Raw genomic sequence first — 20,235 nt, forward strand, 5'->3', positions numbered from 1 at the left:
ACCTTTGATTTATCAAAATTCACTTTTAGGTCAGCAAACAGGGAAGAACGATTCAAGATATAAAAAAATGATCCCTGCATAAGAGTTAGAAACTTTAAAGCAATGGGAGGAAACCCATTGGTTCCTCCTTAGTGGAACTTGGAAGATTTTCCTGAATCTTTATACTACGAGTTAGGTTGCATCGAGTTGAATGGATACAAAGTATCCATCATGGACCAACCGCATAATCTTCATTCTGGTTTTGACTAGGAGAGGTCTCTCAGAGTAGTAATCATCCTTTGAAGTGGCTTCCTTTATATGTGCATTGAAGTCCGCGACCCTGATATCTAGAGGATGTTATCTAGAAGAACCGACATCTTTTGCCTTCTCTGTTTCCTATATGAGAGCTGCATCCAAGTTTCTCTATAGGGCTTTGTGGCACCCATGTGCTCCTACCAGGTCTACGCAAATGGTTACTGCATTATCATGAATATTGTGGTAATTCATTTTTAAATGGATGGGAAATACAGATGTGTCCAACGCTACTTTGCAAAGCCTTCATAGGATGCAATTATAACCTGTTTTACACGGGACTACCATGAATTGAATGTCCACCATCCTAGCATCCCTCCTTTCTCTAAAGATAACCATAAATCTGATGAAGCCCAAAGGGCAAGTCACCACTCCATTAAAGCCCTGCATATTAGTAACCATATATAAGGTGATAGTTTTTTGTTCTTCGAGCCTAATTTAGTGAATAATTCAACATACATGATTTCACAAGAATCCTTTAATCAACTATGATTCTTGAAACGCCAAAGTTGGTCATGGTTGACATGATCACCAATGGAAATAGTTCGGCATACATATATATACTAAAAGGCAAAAGAAATATCAAATTGATAAAACTTGTGTAATTATTAGCCTTGTGAGGCATTACATTACATGCATTATAATTAGCATAACTTCAAATAGAATTAAAGTCCTTACTACATTAGCAAGTTTTAGAAAACAATCTAAAATCTAAGCATATCTCCTTGGCTGCCAACTAGCAGGACCACCTGCCATAGCTTCTAGAGAAACTGGTTTCATAATACAATATCCATTGTTAGAGCAAATACCAGACCTATTTCTTCTTCTAACAAAATGATCACGATAACCCTGCATGTCCATTGCTAATTTTCTCTCCAAATCATGCCTCTCAAATGATCTCCTCCTTATATTCTGCCTCCTTAAACCAACACTACTTATCTTGTCTTTATTGTCACATCTTTTTCTACCAATTGGCACTGGAATAGCTTCCAAACCCATTAACTTTGCCACAACCCCAGGTTTACACCAAACTACACTCTCCCCTGCAATTGTTGTGGGAAAACACACAACCTTTTCCTCAACCTTTGGTTCTAAACTTCTCTCACTACAAACTGATCTTCTTCCTTCTATCATTCCAAAAGATGACCTATACATGGAATCTCTTCCATCAAGTGAAAACCTTGGGTATTGATTCAAAGCATTTCTTGCAGATCTTAAGATGTCAGAGTTATTAACACTTGACATTCTTCCCCTTATTCCACTATATTCATTGAGTTTTTCTTTCCTTGCCATCTCTTCCTCCATTTCTAGCTGTAGTATAAGATCTTCTAGTGTTGGTGTGCTTTGCTTTGAATTTGAATTGTCGCATTGTAAAAAAGGAGAGCTTACCTTGCTACTGGTGATGTCAACTTGGCTATTGTTGCCTATGCCATTGCCAATAGTACTATTGTGTTGGTTGAGAGTTGAGGTTGACACATCAGTGTTGCAAAAAGTTCTTATGCCTTTCTTCATCTTGGCTCCTAAAGCGTTCTTGAGTAGAAAGAATGGCATGTCCTTTATTATTATTTTTATTACCGGTATGTGAGTTGTATTGAGAGAAAATTGAGGAGCATCTGCATGGATATTTTGAAAAAATGGGGATTTGAGTTTTCTTTAGTAAAGAGGAGAAATTGCTAGACAAAGGCAATGAAACGTGAATAGATTGAATAGGAGCGGTTTGTTTTGTGTGGTAGTAATGGAGCATTTTAGGAAAGTGAAATTAGATGAGCCTTAATAGCTGTCACATGATGGATAAGGAAGACTTTCACAGGTATTTCATTTCTTTGCTGCAAAGTTGTTAGCGGTGTTTATAGCTGAGTAAGTAAAAAGACACCTAATGGACTTTAAGTTCTATTTTGGTTGGGAGAAATCAAGATCATTTATTGGAGTCACGGTGGATGAATACATGAAAATTAATACTGTGGACTTACATCATAATTCCGTTTGCACTGCATGTTTGCTAGTATTAGTTAGAACTATGCCTCCTAATGTATGCCTTCTCCTTTTAACAACACTGTTCCTTTTACTCAATCAAACATAACTACATAGACATCACGCCATCTATGCATTCAAAGTGGACTCGAGAAGATGGAAAGCGAGAATGAGGAACAACGAAGAATCCTATATCATACAATCATAGCTGTGTGCTACTGGTGAACAACTTTTTCTTCCTTTGCCATAGATAAAACCTTGAAGTTACTAATAAAGTCCGACTTGGAATTTGATTCTAAAAGTATACTAACCAAGTTTGTATAAAAATAAGCCAATTACGGTGAATTAGAAGATTACGAAACCAGTAAACACAATTTCCAAAGATAAAAACGTTTTCCCCCAAAATATTTGTAACGGTTTTAAGAAACCCGGGTTTGGCAAATGCACAACTGTGGTTTTAATTTACTGTGCGTTCAACAATTAGGGTTCACCCCCTCTTTCTGCTAGTCAGGGGAAAGTATTAAAATAAAGAATATAGTAAAACTGAGATATATTTGTAGCTCTGTATAATTGAGAGCTTGGCAAAGAAGGGATTCAGGTGACTGTTCATCGTTCAGCTTAACTCAACTGTGTCTCAATTCTGCAACGTCCTCTTGTAAGCCATGACCTGTCAGTAACCGGGAGAAAGATCAGCTAACAAGAGAGCAAATACCAGCACTGTAACAACGGGAAGAGGAAAATGAAAAGATATTTGTGTATATGAACATAATCAATTTTGAGAGTTTACCAGATAACCATGGCTGGTATTTTCATAAGTTCCCAGCAATTCAGCCAATGTTTCTTGGTCTTCTAGAATGCGTAAATTATCTGTGTTTGGATCAAAGGTTCTTTCACCTTCTACAAAGCTAGATTGTGGCTTGAGTATCATCCACAATTCAACTTCACCCTCAGGCATGGCAGTTTCATTTGCAACATGCTGTGGATTGAAAAACAGTCATGCTTAATAAGATATAGACTAGATAGAAATATCGTTCGAGGAAAGAAAGAACAACCTTGCGCAGTATCTTGACCGACATGGTAGGCTTGCAAGTAAGGCATGGATCCTTCAAACTTGGTATTCTTTGCTCATCCAATGAGACAAGCATGAGAAAGGTAAGCAGCTGAAATAATTTACGCCAAATCAATCATCCTATCAATGTTCAGTACGAGCACTAAAGCAAATATGATAACCCCAACGCAACACATACAAAATTATAATAACATGGAATTAGCAACCATTTAGATGAATCCAGAGTACAGGTCTAAATGTTAGTACATGTCTCAATTCTCAAATAGGTTGAGCAACCTTGAAGGCCAGAGGTTCTAGCAATTTTTAGTCCACTACTAGTCTTTCAACAACCACTACTAGGAAAAAAAAAACTAAGATTGGCAAAGATGGTTGAACCTTCTACTTACACTCACTGTAACTTTGGTTAAAGTCCAGAATTCTCTAGTTGGTATGCTATACGTAAATTCTATTGTAAATTCTTACCGAGGTTAGCAGTTCTCGTTGATCTTGTACGAGGGTATGTTTCCTCTAATCTAATTTTTTTCTTTAATAAAAAATCACTACGAAGAAAAAGATTTACCTCATAGCCATTTTCTGCCGAGTTACGAATATGTTCAACCAATTTGGAGATGCGGTTGTTTTTGGCATTCTTTCCATTGGCTCGGCTGTGACTCCGGTGACCATTTTTTCCCCAGGAAAGTGTACCGGATGCACTTAGGATTTCCCTATTTACTTCTGGAGTATTTTCATCACCAACTCCATCTGGATCAGTAGAGGGAGAATGCTGAGGAAACTGCGCTTCTGGTTCTCCGCCTCTTTTGTATCTTCTTGGCTGGGTTTCTATCTGCCCATCATCAGAAGATGATCCCTTTCCCCCATCATTATCATCCATACCCTTGGTGTCATTGGATACCTGAAAGTCACCAGCATTTCTAAAGTTTCTTCGACGTTTGAGGTTTGAAGTTCGAGAGTTTCCTTGGGATCTCCTCGCAAAAGTCACTGATGTTGCTTTGGCATTTCGTTTTTTACTCAATGCTTCTGATTGCCGTTGTAGTGTTTGGGCAATGGATGCTTGAAACTTGATAAAAAAAAAGATAGAACTCTTGAATTATTAATATCACAACTCACAAGCCAAAGTAAAAAATCTTGCAGATGAATAATAAAAGTAAAGAGTGATCTGTAACTTTCTTGATTAATATTGGCCATACTCACAATATAACAAAACTCTGTTCGCTGCACAAAAGTATTCAATTCTTTTGAACATTGAAATTGTCACTGTTGCAAACTAATGCACAATCACAAATAGAGAAAAACTATGATTTGACTATTTTCCTAATGGATTATTTACTGAGGGCTACTGCCATCAGTCCGATTTATAGCGCTACATATTTAAAGGCAAAGCTAGCACCCCTCTGCAAAAATGATATAGCTAGTCTGTATGGATGTCCTAAATACTATTTTGGACAATAGGATTAGGATATTAAAGTTATGTAAAATGGCACCCTATCCCCAAAGCATGTGGTGCAACCGAAGCTTTCTAAGCATCATTAACCAACATTAATGAAGTTATTCTTGAAGTGAAGAATCTCCTCATTGCATAAACAAGACAGCTTTTTGGCTATCAAATTATTAGTTTTCTTTGGTACAATGGCATAATTCACTATTTCACATTTTTTACTTTCTCTATTGTGATAGGAAAATCACTTGATTTTTTTAGAACTAAACATCCATGTTTAAAAAGTGTTTGAGTGAAATATTACCTGCTTATGGCGAGCCATCTCATCCTCGTGCAAAGCCAATTCCTAGGCCAAAACCTTGTTGATGAGTTTTTTGTTCAGATAAAATATTTGTTTAATTCAAGATAAATTATGTATATATTACCTGTTCCTCATACTTGTCAATATCTGGATACATAACAGCAATCAAGGCATCGTAGCTTGGGTCATCTCTCAGTGACCGTCGGCTAGCACAATGTGTACGGCAAGCAGGACATTCATTGTTACTGCAGTAAAACCAGTCCAGAATAATAAAATTTTACAGCTAATAAACTAAGAACATCCCAACTGCAAATATGTAAAAAGATAAAGTAGACGGTGGCAGTTAGAGGAAAAACCCAAGGCGCATGGATTTGTCTATGCACTCTCTGCAAAAGCGATGAAGGCATTCCATTACGGTTCTTGTTTTTCGAATGATGCCTACACGTATAATGAAATCAATCATCTATTAGTATACTACCTGACTGTTATAAACCACAAAAAATTATGATGCAGCATCTGACTTATCTTAGTATACTACCACACATTTATATATAAATATATGTTCCATATGGGAATGAATGAATTACTTTAAAATCACAATTACCGTCCACAATTTCCATCACTTCAAGAAAGTTGTAAATCACATGTAGGACTTGTACAGAAGTTATGAATATTAAAAACAAATCCATTGCTCGCTATGCAGCAGTATGTGCAATTACAACATTAGCCCTACTGCTACCCCTTATTGTTACTGACTGTATCACTCACTCACCCATCTTACTCTCCTCATATCATCTCTCACTCATCACTAACTTATAATGCTACCTCTTAACCGCATTGAGTTTTTTTTTCCTTTCAAATAAAAGAGGATATAGAAATGGTGAATTAATTTCCATTCATGACTTCCTATGTACAGTAAACTCGGGAAAATGGTGTGTTGTTGTATAAGCTTAGATTTATACATCTACGGATGTGAAATTTGTCCAACATTTGGATTATTTGGGAAAAAACAGGCATAGAACCATAGACAATTGTCTATCTGCTAGGTTGGTATCACAACTCAAAAGTGTTTATTGTTCAATTTTCTTTGTTTTGTTAAGAGAGTCAAAGAACCATTTAATTCAATACTACATAAGTCCTGTATTCTAAGAAATTAGAACATTATAGATAGATGATAGGTCAATGATCATATTTTCTTTCAAATTCACTTGTATAATAAGTCGTTGAAGTCCACTTACAGATATGTCTTTTATGTTGACATGCTTGTGAATGAATGTGTATTTTATGTTGACATGCTTGTGAATGAATGTCCCAGTTAATGAACAAATTAAACGCAGTGTACTTTCATAAAAATAACAAGAACTATAATTGAAGCTAGATATTAAATCCTTATATTCTTCATATAACGCTTAGTTAAGTAGTGGTGACTCGTGTATCATGAATCGGTAGTGGTGGATCAAGTATCACGAATTAGCAGTGGATAAAGAGACCACGTACAGTCACTCACAACCTTTATATGCATCATGCTGGAGGGTGGATACAAGACTGATAAAAAGGAGCTAATGAAAGTTGAATTTAATGGTGATTATCTATCCATAGCTAGAAATTAAAACCATCATCTTACGAACTAAAAAACTTACAGAAACAGAACTAGTTGTTATATTTTCTTAGTCTAACTGGTTTCTGTGCAAACAAATCAATATGTGCAGTAATAAATTAAGTAATTCTAGCATCAGTTATAAGTTAGGAATTACATACCAAGGCAGATAGGACACTGAACTTCCTTGCGTACATCTGACAATTTTATAGCCACATATCTTCAAATAAACAACAACATACAGGAATTAGTGAATGTTAGAATACAATATTTTATGGAGATGGATTACTGGAAATGCCAAATTCTCATCCCATCACTCTAGGTCAAGGAAATTGCTAACACAGCAGAAATCTTCAGACAGATAAGGACCATTTTAATGTACTGGATTTAATAAAAGTGGCCATCCTAGAATTAGAAAGGGTGGGGTTCCGGAAGGAATGATGTTAAAATGATTTTCAGTGAATTCCAACATATACACCCCCTTTAAAAATAATATCAAGAACAAAATAGAAACAGTTTCATTTCTAAGTGAAGAGTTTTAGTCAAGTAACATCAAAGTCTAAAAAATATTTCATCTCATGACTGCACAGAAGTTTTCACTCTCTTAGCTTAGCCTAGTAGCTTACCCAAGAAAAAGTCATTAGATTCTCCTGTTAATAAATAACTAAAACAAAAAACCCAGTGTCATGGTCTCAAGGTTGATGTTAAGTAAAACGCTTCTCATTTATTAAAAAATATAAATCCGTGCTATGGAAATTAACATTTACAATCAAAGGATGTTACTATGTTGAAAACTAGTAAAGGACCCGTGCGCCCGCACGGGTCACGTAAAGTCGGTATAAATATTAAATAAATATAATATGGTTATGGTTAAAGAATTATATTAAAATATATATTAATTAAGCGAAATAATTTCTTCAACGATGATTATCATATCAATATTAATTTAATTTATCAATTTGTAGTTGTTTTCAATGATGATATTTATGTTGGATAAAAATTAAAATAATATTAGAGATAATTAATTATTATTGTTGATTACAATTTTAACTCTGAAAAAATATAGTTCTTGATAAAAAGTAAAAAAATAAATAAAAATTGAGATAATGTAGTTATTATGTACTATCATTATCAACAATTTTTATGGGCTCCCACCCCTAGTATGTCTACCCGCCTTTTTTTCCGCAGACGCACATTATCAACAATTTTTATAGGCTCCCACCCCTAATATGTCTACCCGCCTTTTTATGAGCATGATTCAAATTGCAAATTCAAATTATCAAAATAAAAAATTGCAAAAAAAATTATAACATCTATATAAGTCAAGAAACAAAAAATAATGAAATGACGTATTATAATTCAATGCAACACATTTAAATCTCATTATTTAACTTTAAATATATATTTAATTTGATTTACCAAAGAAAATTTTGTACAAAAGATGTATATTATTAATATGGGTTTTTCTAACTCATGCAACGTTGCTTAGGATAAGAGACAATTAATCAGGGCCGGCCTTTAGGGGGCGCAGCAAGAGCTGTAGCTCTGGGCCCCAAAATTTAGGGGCCCCATTTATTTTTTTTAATTATAAATACAATACATTTTACACCTGTTTTCTTAAATACAGGTATAAATATTTACTTTCAAAATCATTTTACACCTGATTTTTAAACGTAGGTGTAAAATCATGTTTTTTTATTCAAAACTTCCAAAAAAAATTCAAATTTTCTGTATAAATTTTTATTTTTTTTGTCTATTTTTTAAAATTTAAAACAGGGCCCCCAGATTGATTGGGCCGGCCCTGCAATTAATACACCACTTTTTTAAATATAAATTACCATATTAATTATTATTTATGTTGATTGGGAGAGAGAAAATATAAAAGATTGTTTTTCAAAAGAAAATAATGTATTAATTGCACTTATCCTATGCAATGTTGCATAGGTTAGAAAAACCCTATTAATATTAATGTTACTTATCACATATATGTCGTTAAATTCTCATATTTGTGTTAGCTACTCATACCGAATCAAAAATACTAATGTAATGAAATAAAAACAGCAAAAATATTTAATTCAAATTGCATATCCAATAACAAAAATAGAACATTTATTAAATAAAAAATAACGTATAGTTTTATTTATAATCTTGACAGAAAAAGATTTATATACCAACTCTTACTTTATATTTGATATATTTAATGAAATGAATATAAATTAGAATTAATGTCAAATATTTTTTTTATAGATATTAAAGAAATGAATATAAATTAGAAGTAATGTCAACTATTTTCAATGGGAAAAATACAATAATGCGTATTGAAATGTGTTATATGCATTTAATTTTTAATTTTTAATTCTATACAAAATCTTTTTTGTATGTTTATTTACAATTATTTTATATTGATTCCTCTATTTGAATTTGAATTATGTCAAGGTACTATATATTTGTTGATATTGTACGGAAGGTAAAGAGTTATATAAATTTCACTTTTTATGATTAATTAACCGTAATGATTACTTTTAGATATTGGAATTGATTGGAAAACTTGTAGCATGCAAAAGAAATAATGATTGTTTTTAGATTGAAATAAATAAATTGAAAAATCATATTTAATTTATGAATTAAATCAAATCCTAATCTTTTTTAACTCTCCATTGAACTTCACTGAATCATATATTTAATTTATTGGAATTTAAGATGGTCCTCCGAACCATGAAGACACTTTATTTTTGGTGAAATTTTTATGAGAGAATCGTAGTCAAACTCTCCCGTGAAATCTTATCCTTCCTTTTGAAATTTTACGTGAGAAAATTCCAATCCCAATTTTAAACTCTCCCGTGAAATTCATATACCCATTTTTTTTCAATTAAATATATTAAAAGTTTTTTTTAAAGAATTAAATATGAGGATGTACACTACTTATATATAATATTTTAATAAATAGTAAATAAATATATAATAGTTGATATCTTGGGCTTTTGTTTTAAATTTGTGTCTTTCATAAAAAAAAATTGTTTATTCATCAATCATAATTTTCTCATGTTTTTTAATAAAAACAAATATATGTATCAACTTTTAGAATAAATGTTAACATCTTATCATAAATAAATACTAACATTTTTTCATGTCAATTTTATTTTTATTTGTATCATGTAATAATAATATATATCATTTTTTATCAGGTATATGATATTTTTGCTTAAAAAATTTATAAAAGAAATCATACTTAATTGATTGAAACAATTTTTATAGAAGCAAATTATTGTTGCCTATAAAATTGACACTATCAAAAACAAATTTGAGATAATTTACATCGCAAATTATTATACCATATTATATTTTGGTAATGTAAGAATATTCCAATTATTTTAAGATAATTTACATCAAAAATTAAATAAATATTTTTTATCTATTAGTTTGAAATCAAAATTAATCATCAGAAATTCTTATTAGAAGGAGTTAAGTATTTTTTTTTCTTGTATTAAGTCATAATATTAAATATAATTATTTTCTTTTAATTTATGATATTTTTTTAAGATAAATTTATAAAAAATCATACTTAATTTATTAAATCCATTCCATTTTTATAGGACCAAAATGATCTTGTGATTTTTGTGTATTCACCTATTGTTATTGTACATGTAAAATATTCATTTATAAAAAATTATTGTGTTATAGAACTTTGATATGTGATTGTATTTTATTGGTGTACTCAATTGACATGTCTTATGGCTTGTTGCAATATAAGAAAAATGAACTTTAGAATTAAAGAAGTATGTGTAATTTCAATTTACATATTCTTAACATTAATTAAAATATATCATAAATATTAAGTGGTCTTTAAGTTATAAACTAAAACCCGTTTTAATATAGACCTATTCAATAAGATTGAGTGAGATATAAAACTAAATTAAATTATTTTTAATGAAAATTTGTTGTAAAGAATAAAAATCCCTAACAAATGTATAGTAAGTACGTAGTATTACAATTTTTTTTTATCCTTCATAAACATGAAACTAAATTGGAGCAGCTCCTCCTATAATTTATAGAGAAAAGTTTAGAGGTAACCATCAATTTTACTTTATGATATTGATTGTATATGTATTCTAAGACATTAGCAGGTAAAAAAATAAAGTCATATATCCAGACTAATGTATTCTAAGAGATTAGCATCTTGCTTTTGAAGGATTTTGTAGAATTCTAAGAGGGAGATGAATGGAAATCGTTTTTGTACAATTCCAAGGAAGTTTGTGATAAAACATGCTGCAAATTGATATTTTCCAAACGGTAGTGCAAATTGATATTTTCCAAACGGTAGTAATGATGGTAGTAAAAATATGGTAGAAATGCAAGGTTATTAATAATTAAAATAATTAGGGAATGTAATTACCTTTATGTCCCTAATTATTATATTTAGGAAAATTATATATGTTACGTAGTCCAAATAAAAGAAATGTAAGAATTAAAACAATCCCGCTCATGTTCCAGTATAAAGTGGAAGTTATGTTTTTTGGTAACTAATTTTTTTAGCCTCCGTGTATTTCGTTTCGTACTATATAGCATCTCTTATATTTATAATATATTTATAATAAATGTAGATTAGCATAAAATTCGTAGTAAAATAAGAGCTAAATCAATTATATATTGTTATAAAAAATATGGACAATTAATTATATAAATCCATAACATATTAAATTGAAATCATAAATAAAATACAATAACAATTTTAGAAAGTTTGAAAGACAATTATAATTATTGAAAATTTTCTAAACTAATCACCCTTGCAATATTGAGAACAATTGGGAATATTGAAAACTTCCTAAATTAATCTTCAATTTCTTTACCTGAAAATTGAAAAACTCCATATATTAAAAGTAGATTAGCGCAGCAAATTGGTCGTAAAATAAGAGATAAATCAATTATTTATGGTTACGGAAAATAACATTAATCATATAAATCTATAAAATATTGAATTGAAATCATAAATAAAAATACAATAACAGAAAGTCTGAAAGACATTTAGGACTATTGAAAACTTCATAAATTATCAGAAAATATAAAAGTACAAAGATTTTAGCAGAAAATTCACAATAAAATAAGAGATAAATCAATTATATATGGTTATGAAAAATATTAATCATTAATGATATAATCCATAAAATATTGAATTCAAATCATAAATAAAAATACAATAACAGTCTTAGAAGTTTGAAAGACATTTAAAACTATTGAAAACATAAATTAATCAACCTTGCAAAAAAATTAAATACTCAGAACAATTGGGACTATTGAAAACTCCCTAAAAAAACTTAATACATTTGATACTTTGAAAGGATCATAATCTAGATTTGGATAACTATAATTCCTTTAAATACATATAATCAGTTTTGAAATATAAAGAATTTAATACCTTTGAATCCATTATAATATTACGACCATATTTGAATAAAATCTAAATTTTTTGAATACATAATCCTATTTAGAATATAGAAAATCTAATATCTTTTAATTCATTATAAAATTCTAATCATATTTAAAATATTAAAAACTTAATACTTTAAATCCATTGTAACATTCCATATATAAAAAATCCCAACAAATTTTCAAGACATTTTCCTGCCATAGCAAACAAATTGGAGATAAACAGTAGAAATTGTAAATTAAAAAGAAACACTAACTATGGATATGAAGGACTGAAAACTAAAAGGTCAGTTAAAAACAAACTTGAAGAATTAAAAATTAAATAGGAGTTGCACAACTAAGCATTAATACTTATGTGTTGCAAATCAGAAAAGAAATTAGGGGAAATTAAAAAACATAAATTGGAAGATAATAAAAAATTTGAGGAAACGGAACACTAATTGAAAATGATGAGAAAAAATAGTATTAGAAGAATCAATATCATAAAAAGGACTATTTTACTAACAAAATTTATTGAAAAAAATAGAAAATTCATGAACAAAACCATTGATATTTTCATACAATCAAATTTTATAGTCATTTTCCATTGATATTTTCATACAATCAAACCCCACTGAGTTGCAAATAGGAAACTTTCACATAGTGCAGGGAGCCTCTGTTTAGCAAGACTAAGAAACCTAACCTCCTTTATCTCAAACTCTGCAATAACTATGTAAAAAAAATAGATGGTTTAGAATCTCATAACTATGTTGACAAATTATTAAATGAATTAAAAAAAGGAATGTACAAACCTTGAAGATGATAATGGAGATTTGAAGGTCTTGTAATTATCCTTCTTACTCCTTGCAGGAAAAAAAAACTATATCAAATGTTATATTAACAAACAATGAATGAATCAAATGTTCCCAATTCTATAGACTAATTTTACAACTCAATAGAAAATGACAAACCCTAAAATAAAAAGTTAGAATAAATCTAAAATTGAAAATCAAAACTCACTATTTTCGGACTCCCTTTGTAGTCGTGTTTAGGAGCTTTTGGAGCTCATCATCGCCTTCAATGTTTCTCTCTGAAAGTTCTCCTTTGATTAAGCCTCTGCTTGATATAAGGGTGAAGAAGGTTAAATAGATAAGGTTGTTGTTCATTATTTAGGATTTCATACGAAAATGAAAAAGGGATTTAGAATCCAACCTTTGATGCCTGCCGATTGCTGATGAAAACAGAGGAGAAAAAATGAAAATGGAGGAATTAGGGTTTGGGAGAGAACTGAGAGAAATAAGAAATAGTAGAAGACAAACCAATGGCAATGATGCAGTGAGGAAGAGAGAAGATTGAAAGTTTTGAAAGCAAAACAAAATGATTACAAAGAGGAGAAGCGTGAAAGTGGTTTTGCTGTATTCCAAGAAAGATTGCACAATTCCAAATAAAGTTTTTCACGTTAATAATGATGGTAAAAGATAAAAGGGATAATGAAAGGTTACAAAATGATTAAAAAAATTAGTTATTAATTAAAATATTAAGGGAAATGCAATTACATCTATGTCCCCGTTTATCACCCTCAAAATGGTGATTAAAGGGATAATTATAGGATTTCATATGTATTCTACTTTATTATATTAAAAGTAGATAGCACCATGATGTAACCTCATTACACAAGATAAGAATAACTTAGAACGCTTCCATATCACACTTTTGTTAGGTCGGAGCAAAGCTCGTCGTCTGTCCATTAATCTCAGATTTCTCCACAAAAAAATGTAAAGAGCATAAACAATCCAACCAACCAAAAGGCACCCATAGACGCAAACAAAATCGTGAAAAGCTAACCAAAAACTAGCCACAACAAAAAAATTAAGCAGGAGAGCATGCATATGAGTAATGAGTATACACATAAATACATAATCAAAATCCACAACGAAAACTAAAGCGACACAATAATCGAATATCGAAGAATCAAATAATAAAACGATAAATCATAAGAGTATATGAGAGAAGAAATGCAGAACATAAATCAGGTTGACATACTCTTCCTCTTCCTCTTCCTCTTCCTCTTCCTCTTCATCTTCATCTCCTTCTTCGTCGTCAGATGAAGAATGGCTTTGATCCGATTCTGAAGAAAACAAAATAACCAACGACGATCACTATCGAAACAAATCATAAGAAAATGCAGAAAACAGTTACGTGATTCAGATATGAAAAATAACACCTACCGTCTTCATCTTTAGGTTGCTCGTCGTTGTTTATCTCATTTTCAGACTCTTCATTCTCTTCGAGAGCCTCTTCGAAAGAGCGCTTCTGTGCCGGCATTGCTTGTAGTCGAAGCGAAACCTAGAAACAATATTAACCGGCGGAGGCGGAGGAGTAGACGGCGGAGGAAAAAGACGACGGTGGTTGCGAAGTGTGGTTTAACAACGTCTTGACTTGAGAGACGAACGAAATGGAAGCTGTTGCTGAAGATTTTTATTCTTTGGAAGTTTTTTTATATTAGAAATAGATGAAATTATTTTTCAGAATTCTTTTTGTTTTTATTTTTCAGAAATTTTTTGTTTTTATACACTGTGTGAATGAGTTGAATGCAAGGAAAGTCTAATCGTCTAATCCTCTAGCTATTAGAATATTGACACGAGATGAAAAATAATAAAAAGAGAAAATAAAATAATGTTGACACGTGTAAGTTTGTGAGAATATATCAAGAGGGCATTTCTTGATGGCTAGGTGGACCGTTCTAAGGAATCCGCATTTGATAATTGTCCCTATTATTTTTGTTTATTTGGCTTTTCTCTTTTTTTCCCTTAATAAATAGTAGTAATAGTTTGTTTTGCTTATATGTGGCCCGAGTGATAGTAATCCTAAAGAAGATTGTTATTTACTTTTTCTCAAGTGAAAGAAATTGGTTGACACACAATTAGGTATATTTTATTACATTTTTTTTTGTTGTTAAAAGCAAAACCTAGGATACGGTGGAGTGAAGACATGTAAGGTTAATACTCAGTACGTGAGGAATAAGAGTAAAGTGAAGTTGAATGTGAAACATGTTATCTCAATTGGCACAGTCTCTCTATATAAAGAGAGGAAGATAACAAACTCGATATTTGTGAGTGAATTGCAAAGAGTCGTTGGATGCACTTGTAGTTAAGATCCTGTGTAATCATCAAGATGATAGTTCTCGCATGCTGAGAAGACTTTAGAAGGAATGTGGTTCCTTCATGGTGGTCGGTCGGGATCGACGTGGTCGGTCAGAACAATTTCTCCCTAAGTCCTTATTCGTGCACAGCGAGCCAACAACTTGTTATGTCATCCTCAGACGCCGACTACTCCATCAATCACCTTCGGACAGGCAAAAGAGAAACGTTTCAGTTTTTTAGGGATTCGTGCATCTAATGCTTTATACTTCAAACGTCTTTTCGAAAGTATTGTCATTGCAACTCTTCGGAATAGAGACTCTTTAGTACTTCGTGCGGGTGATTTGAGGCGTTTGGAGGAGACTTTATCATGCTAGATAATAGTTTTTAAAGAATTTGCGCTACTTTCTTTGAGTTACTTTCTCAGTTTAGCAATCATCTTCTTCTTTGGTGTTCTTACTTTATGCGTCTGAAAGTCAGTGCATTATGGGTAAGAAATCACATAAGAGTACTTATAAGTTCTAGAAGAATATTCCATCTTCTAGGATGGATCCTCTTTATTCTTCCATTGTTTCTACTTTCGCGAAAGTGGGTAGTCTTGATGACGCATTTATCGAAGTCGATCCACCTTCTTAGTGGGGAATCTTGAGTCCTACTTAGGATGAAAGAATAAGCGACAAGTACGATGATTGTATCATTCCCTTTTATGAATTCACTTTCTCCGTCATGGGTCTTCGTATGCCTTTTATTTCCATTGAGATAGAAGTTCTAAAGCATTTAGTGGTGACTCTTTCGGAACTTCATCCTGCCTATTGGGCATATGTGAAGGTTTACCAGTATTGGTGAATATCTGAATGGAAAGCCTTATGTGTTCCTTTTTTTCCACTTCTTTCATGTCTACTCTGTAACTCGGACCTGGGGCAGAGGATTAATCTACTTGGAGCTGAATGTGCATGGATTCAGGTCTCTTTTAAAACTATAGCCTTTCGAAGATCGGTTTTTTCTGGTTACTCCCATCAGTCTCAAAGCGCATGCTAGAATTTGTACCGTTGAAGGCGGAGTGAAGGGGAAACTGAGAGTCACTTTCTGATGAGGAATAATCTCTACGTATATAAGGAAGAAGATTTTTCTCATGTACCAGAATAAATAATTGACGAATATCATCAACAACCTAGGATACTTCGAAGGAAGTATCCTCGTGGAGGAGGTTGAAAAGAAACGCTTGCAACACCTTATTGATGTTCGGTTGCTGATAATAGCCTGTTCTCAGGAAGAGAGAAAAGTCATCTTTGGTAAGTTCTAGAACCTCTGGGCTCTATAACTTTTCATCTTCCCATCCATGATGTATTTTCTTTTCTAATAATTGTATAAAGATGATATGAATGAAGTACAACTCCGTCTTGAAAGGTATGGAATAAATCCAATCGGGAGTGACGTTGTCTTGGAGACCCTACCGACTTTATCGAGTATCTCAGGTTTGGATGCCCATCCACTGCTAACAGGTTCTAACTCTTGTTATGTCGGAGGTTGCCGACCCACTCTTTCAGGAGAGGGCTTCTCTTACTTGGCTAACATGTTCAGGCCTACTCTAGAGGAAGAACTAGATGCTTTGACTCTGTATACCTAGTGTGGCTCTTCCACTTTGGCTCTTAGCAGAGCTGACCATTGGAAGGCTCTTTGATCCGACCGGCTGAGAAGCAACGACTGGAGGAGAGTGTTCTCAATATGAAGCTTCAGCGAGATAAATACTTAAAGGGAGTAGAGAATTCCTTTACCTCTCTGACCAGGGCATGGAATGCCTTGCTTCCCTTAATCTCGTTGGTTCTCTCTCTAGTCAGGTGACTCATATGGTGAAAACAGTGGGTAGACCATAGTCAATCCTTCTCCTTGATCTTTCTAGAGGCTTGGTAGATTCTTTTTGCCCCCTCTAGGTTGGTGCTGACGGTGGATGGTTCTCACTACAGACTGAGATATTTTAGCTTTAGATTCACTGGCGAGGCTATGGCGTTTAGTGTGGCTGCAAAAAGTCTTCCCAAGATAAATTTGTAGACGCTCCTGCAGGGAACAACGAGGAATTATGAATTGACTTTCCCGATTTCCTTCTTATTTCCTATAGAGACCATCATTTCCATATATCCCATGTGTCATACCCCAAAATTTGCCCATCATATTTTGATCCACCTGACTTTCAAATGCTCGAGCACTGAGGATTATGCTCACTTACTTCTCTCCTAAGCAATCAACCCACAACTAGGGTTTTATTTCTCTCCAAGTAAAATCAACTTCTGATACTTCAAGTGGACTTCATGGCCTCTCATATTCTTCAAAGGATCCTCATGCCAAGTTTCAAGCTCTGATTCATAAGATTGCCCAGTCAACTGCTCAGATGGTCAACAGTCGATCTACTTGACCTAAAAGTCAACTGTGGTCAAAGTAAAGTCAAAATCCCTGATTTTTGGTCAACATCAATATTTTGAAGTCACATTCATCATTTGATCAAGAATTGAACATGGTTCACCAAGGAAAGCTCAGAAATCAACAAAAGTTCAAGCTTTTAAATTAGGGTTTCTAGGAGAAAGTCAACCAAACTTTGACTGATCATATCTCTCTCATGCTTTATCAAAAATTCCCCAACCAAAACTCATTCTTAAGTAAATTAAATTCTTTACAACTTTGATGTTGGGCCCAAGGTCAAGAAATGCTCTCGCATAAGAGATATAAGCCAAAACATTACAAGTCCTCCTAGAAGCTCGCAAAAAGCTATTTTTGTCAGGAGCCATATCATCAAGATAAAATCTTCAAATGAAAAAAAGTTTCCAAAGCAGCTTGTAGATGACATCTTGGGCTTTCCAAAAAGTACTAGATCATCTCTATACCTTGAAAAATGATGGAGATGTGCCTTGTCAAAGTTGGCCAAATTTTGAGAAAATGCATGAAGCAAAAAAGCACTAAACTTGAAATTTTTCCAAATGGGCCCATATTTTTATGACCCAAACTTGTTCCAAAGGGTACCAAGAGCCCATAAAACCTTTCCCACGCCCATTGTGATTTTATTACATTTTTATTGAATTTTTATTCATTAAAAATGTAATTTAAGTCAAATAAATCAAGAAAATATGAAAGATATGATTTAGTGTTGATTTTTAATCATTCTCAATCATCCAAATATCATTATTTTGATAAAAATTTGTGGTAAATGGGATTGAAAAGGATTGAATCAAAATTGTGGCAAAAATAGAAAGATTCACATAAAATTTTCAATCAAATTTCTTATATTTGCATCACATGATTTCTTTCCTAAATGGTTAACCTAATTCACCCTCTTATATATTCTTAAACAACATCACAAGGAAAGGACGAAAATTAGGAGAAGGAGAACTAGGGTTCAAAGAGAGGAACTTTCAATCATTGGAGCAAAAATTCGTACCACCTATTGCAGCAAGATTTGGAGCATTCTAATCACCTAATTGCACTCCTGAGATTCAAAAGAGTCGAGCCAAGCCCTTAAACAAGTCAAGCTACGTCCAGAATCACCATACTCGTTCTCACGGTTTGCCTAAAATTTCTCCACATTCAAACTTTATTTTCATGCCATATCAATGAATCTTGTGCATATATAAGTACTAATGGACATGTTTAGAATTGTTTGGAGGATCGTTTCGAAAGTTTTGGTGCAGGAATAACCATGCGTCATTATTAGGGCATAGAAGACATATGCTTGCGTTCTCTTAGTTGTAGTTGTTTTCAGACAAAACCAACGCCATATTCGTGATCAGGGGGAGTTTTCACGTGGATCCTCATATTGCTATTTTTCACGTATTTCAAATTGCAGGAAATTCGAAGGATTTTCCGCAGGAAAATCCGCAGGAAAATCCCTAACAAATTCCGCAGGTAATATGAAGGAGGAAGACGAAGCTGACCCTCTCTCCCTCTGGTGACGCGTGTGTGTCTTCTACTTTCCAGTCAACGTTTACTCCCTCTCTCCACGCGTGTCAAGGCCCTGTTCGCTGGTCAACATTTTCAGCGCCCTCTCTCCACTTCCAATTACATAATGTGTGAGGTGGTGGACCCCGCGTTTGACTTAGCTAATCAGATAAGCTTTCTTATTTATTTATTTCGTTCTGTCCCATTAGCAAGTCAGTTTTCCAGCGCAATTGGCAAGAAAGAGTGAAGCTATGGTCACAAACCTGGGTTCGAACCAGGTGTGAGACATTTTATTTTTTTCTATTGAATTGCTTACTGATTCCATGTAGCACACCAGGCACGATTATGGTGCACCCTCAAATCAGCACCACAGGATCTCTGCCAACTCGCATCTGACGGTCCAGACACGCAGCTCCATGGTACTCCTTCAGGACCTCACCACGCTGAATCATTGCGCCCAGGTTTTTTTATTCATCTATATTTATGCTGATTGTTTCCCTTTTTATTTTTTTATTTTCACTTAATTTCTTTTCCTAAAAAAATTTAAACTTTTTTTCCCTTTTTTATAGTTTAGTTAAATTAATTAGTTTGTTCTATAGGATAATTAATTTAATTTAAATTTTTGGATTCATTAGTTTTGATAATTGAATTAATAGGTTTTATTTAAGATAATTAATTAATTTAGACTAAATAATTTAGCTTTAATTTTGGTAATAATCTCCATTAGTTAAATAATTTTTAGAATAATTTTAGTTAAACAACTTAGGATTAATTTTAGGTTTTTTTGTTTAGCCTTTAATCAAAACCATGTGACTATCAGTAATGTAAGGGTTGTCTATCCACTGTAGGACAAGGTTCTTTTTAGCCATAAGGCTTTTCCCTTAGGTTTCTTCCCTTAGGCTTTTTAAACCCTGTTTCTATTTTAATTTATTTTGTCAAATACCTTCTGTTTGCCTCTGCCTTATTATTTTATGATTCCTGATTTATAATGTATCTGCCCCAAAGCCATGTACGCAAAAAGTTTTCTACCTTTCTTTCTGCCTTTATCTTTCTGTTACCCTTCAAGGGTTTTATTGTAATAGTAATTAGGGTTATTTTTCTGCC

At 32.7% G+C, this 20,235-nt stretch overlaps 2 protein-coding genes across 2 annotated transcripts; both read right to left on the bottom strand.

Annotated features, from left to right (window-relative positions):
- Positions 1 to 859: 859 nt before the first annotated feature.
- Positions 860 to 2,465, bottom strand: LOC131602669 (uncharacterized). Its single transcript, XM_058874839.1, has one exon. It carries the CDS (start codon positions 1,840 to 1,842, stop codon positions 1,003 to 1,005), a length of 840 nt encoding a protein of 279 aa, XP_058730822.1. The 5' UTR covers positions 1,843 to 2,465; the 3' UTR covers positions 860 to 1,002.
- Positions 2,466 to 2,615: 150 nt separating this feature from the next.
- LOC131602668 (putative E3 ubiquitin-protein ligase RING1a) lies at positions 2,616 to 14,588 on the bottom strand. The gene is made up of 10 exons (XM_058874838.1): positions 14,296 to 14,588; positions 14,111 to 14,195; positions 6,826 to 6,884; positions 5,424 to 5,505; positions 5,192 to 5,312; positions 5,071 to 5,112; positions 3,891 to 4,388; positions 3,315 to 3,422; positions 3,050 to 3,238; positions 2,616 to 2,929 (listed from the first exon to the last, which is right to left on the bottom strand). Exons 1-10 carry the CDS (start codon positions 14,390 to 14,392, stop codon positions 2,897 to 2,899), a joined length of 1,314 nt encoding a protein of 437 aa, XP_058730821.1. The 5' UTR covers positions 14,393 to 14,588; the 3' UTR covers positions 2,616 to 2,896.
- Positions 14,589 to 20,235: the final 5,647 nt, after the last annotated feature.

The sequence above is a fragment of the Vicia villosa genome, linkage group LG5 (genome assembly GCF_029867415.1).
Source record: "Vicia villosa cultivar HV-30 ecotype Madison, WI linkage group LG5, Vvil1.0, whole genome shotgun sequence".
Taxonomy (NCBI): domain Eukaryota; kingdom Viridiplantae; phylum Streptophyta; class Magnoliopsida; order Fabales; family Fabaceae; genus Vicia; species Vicia villosa.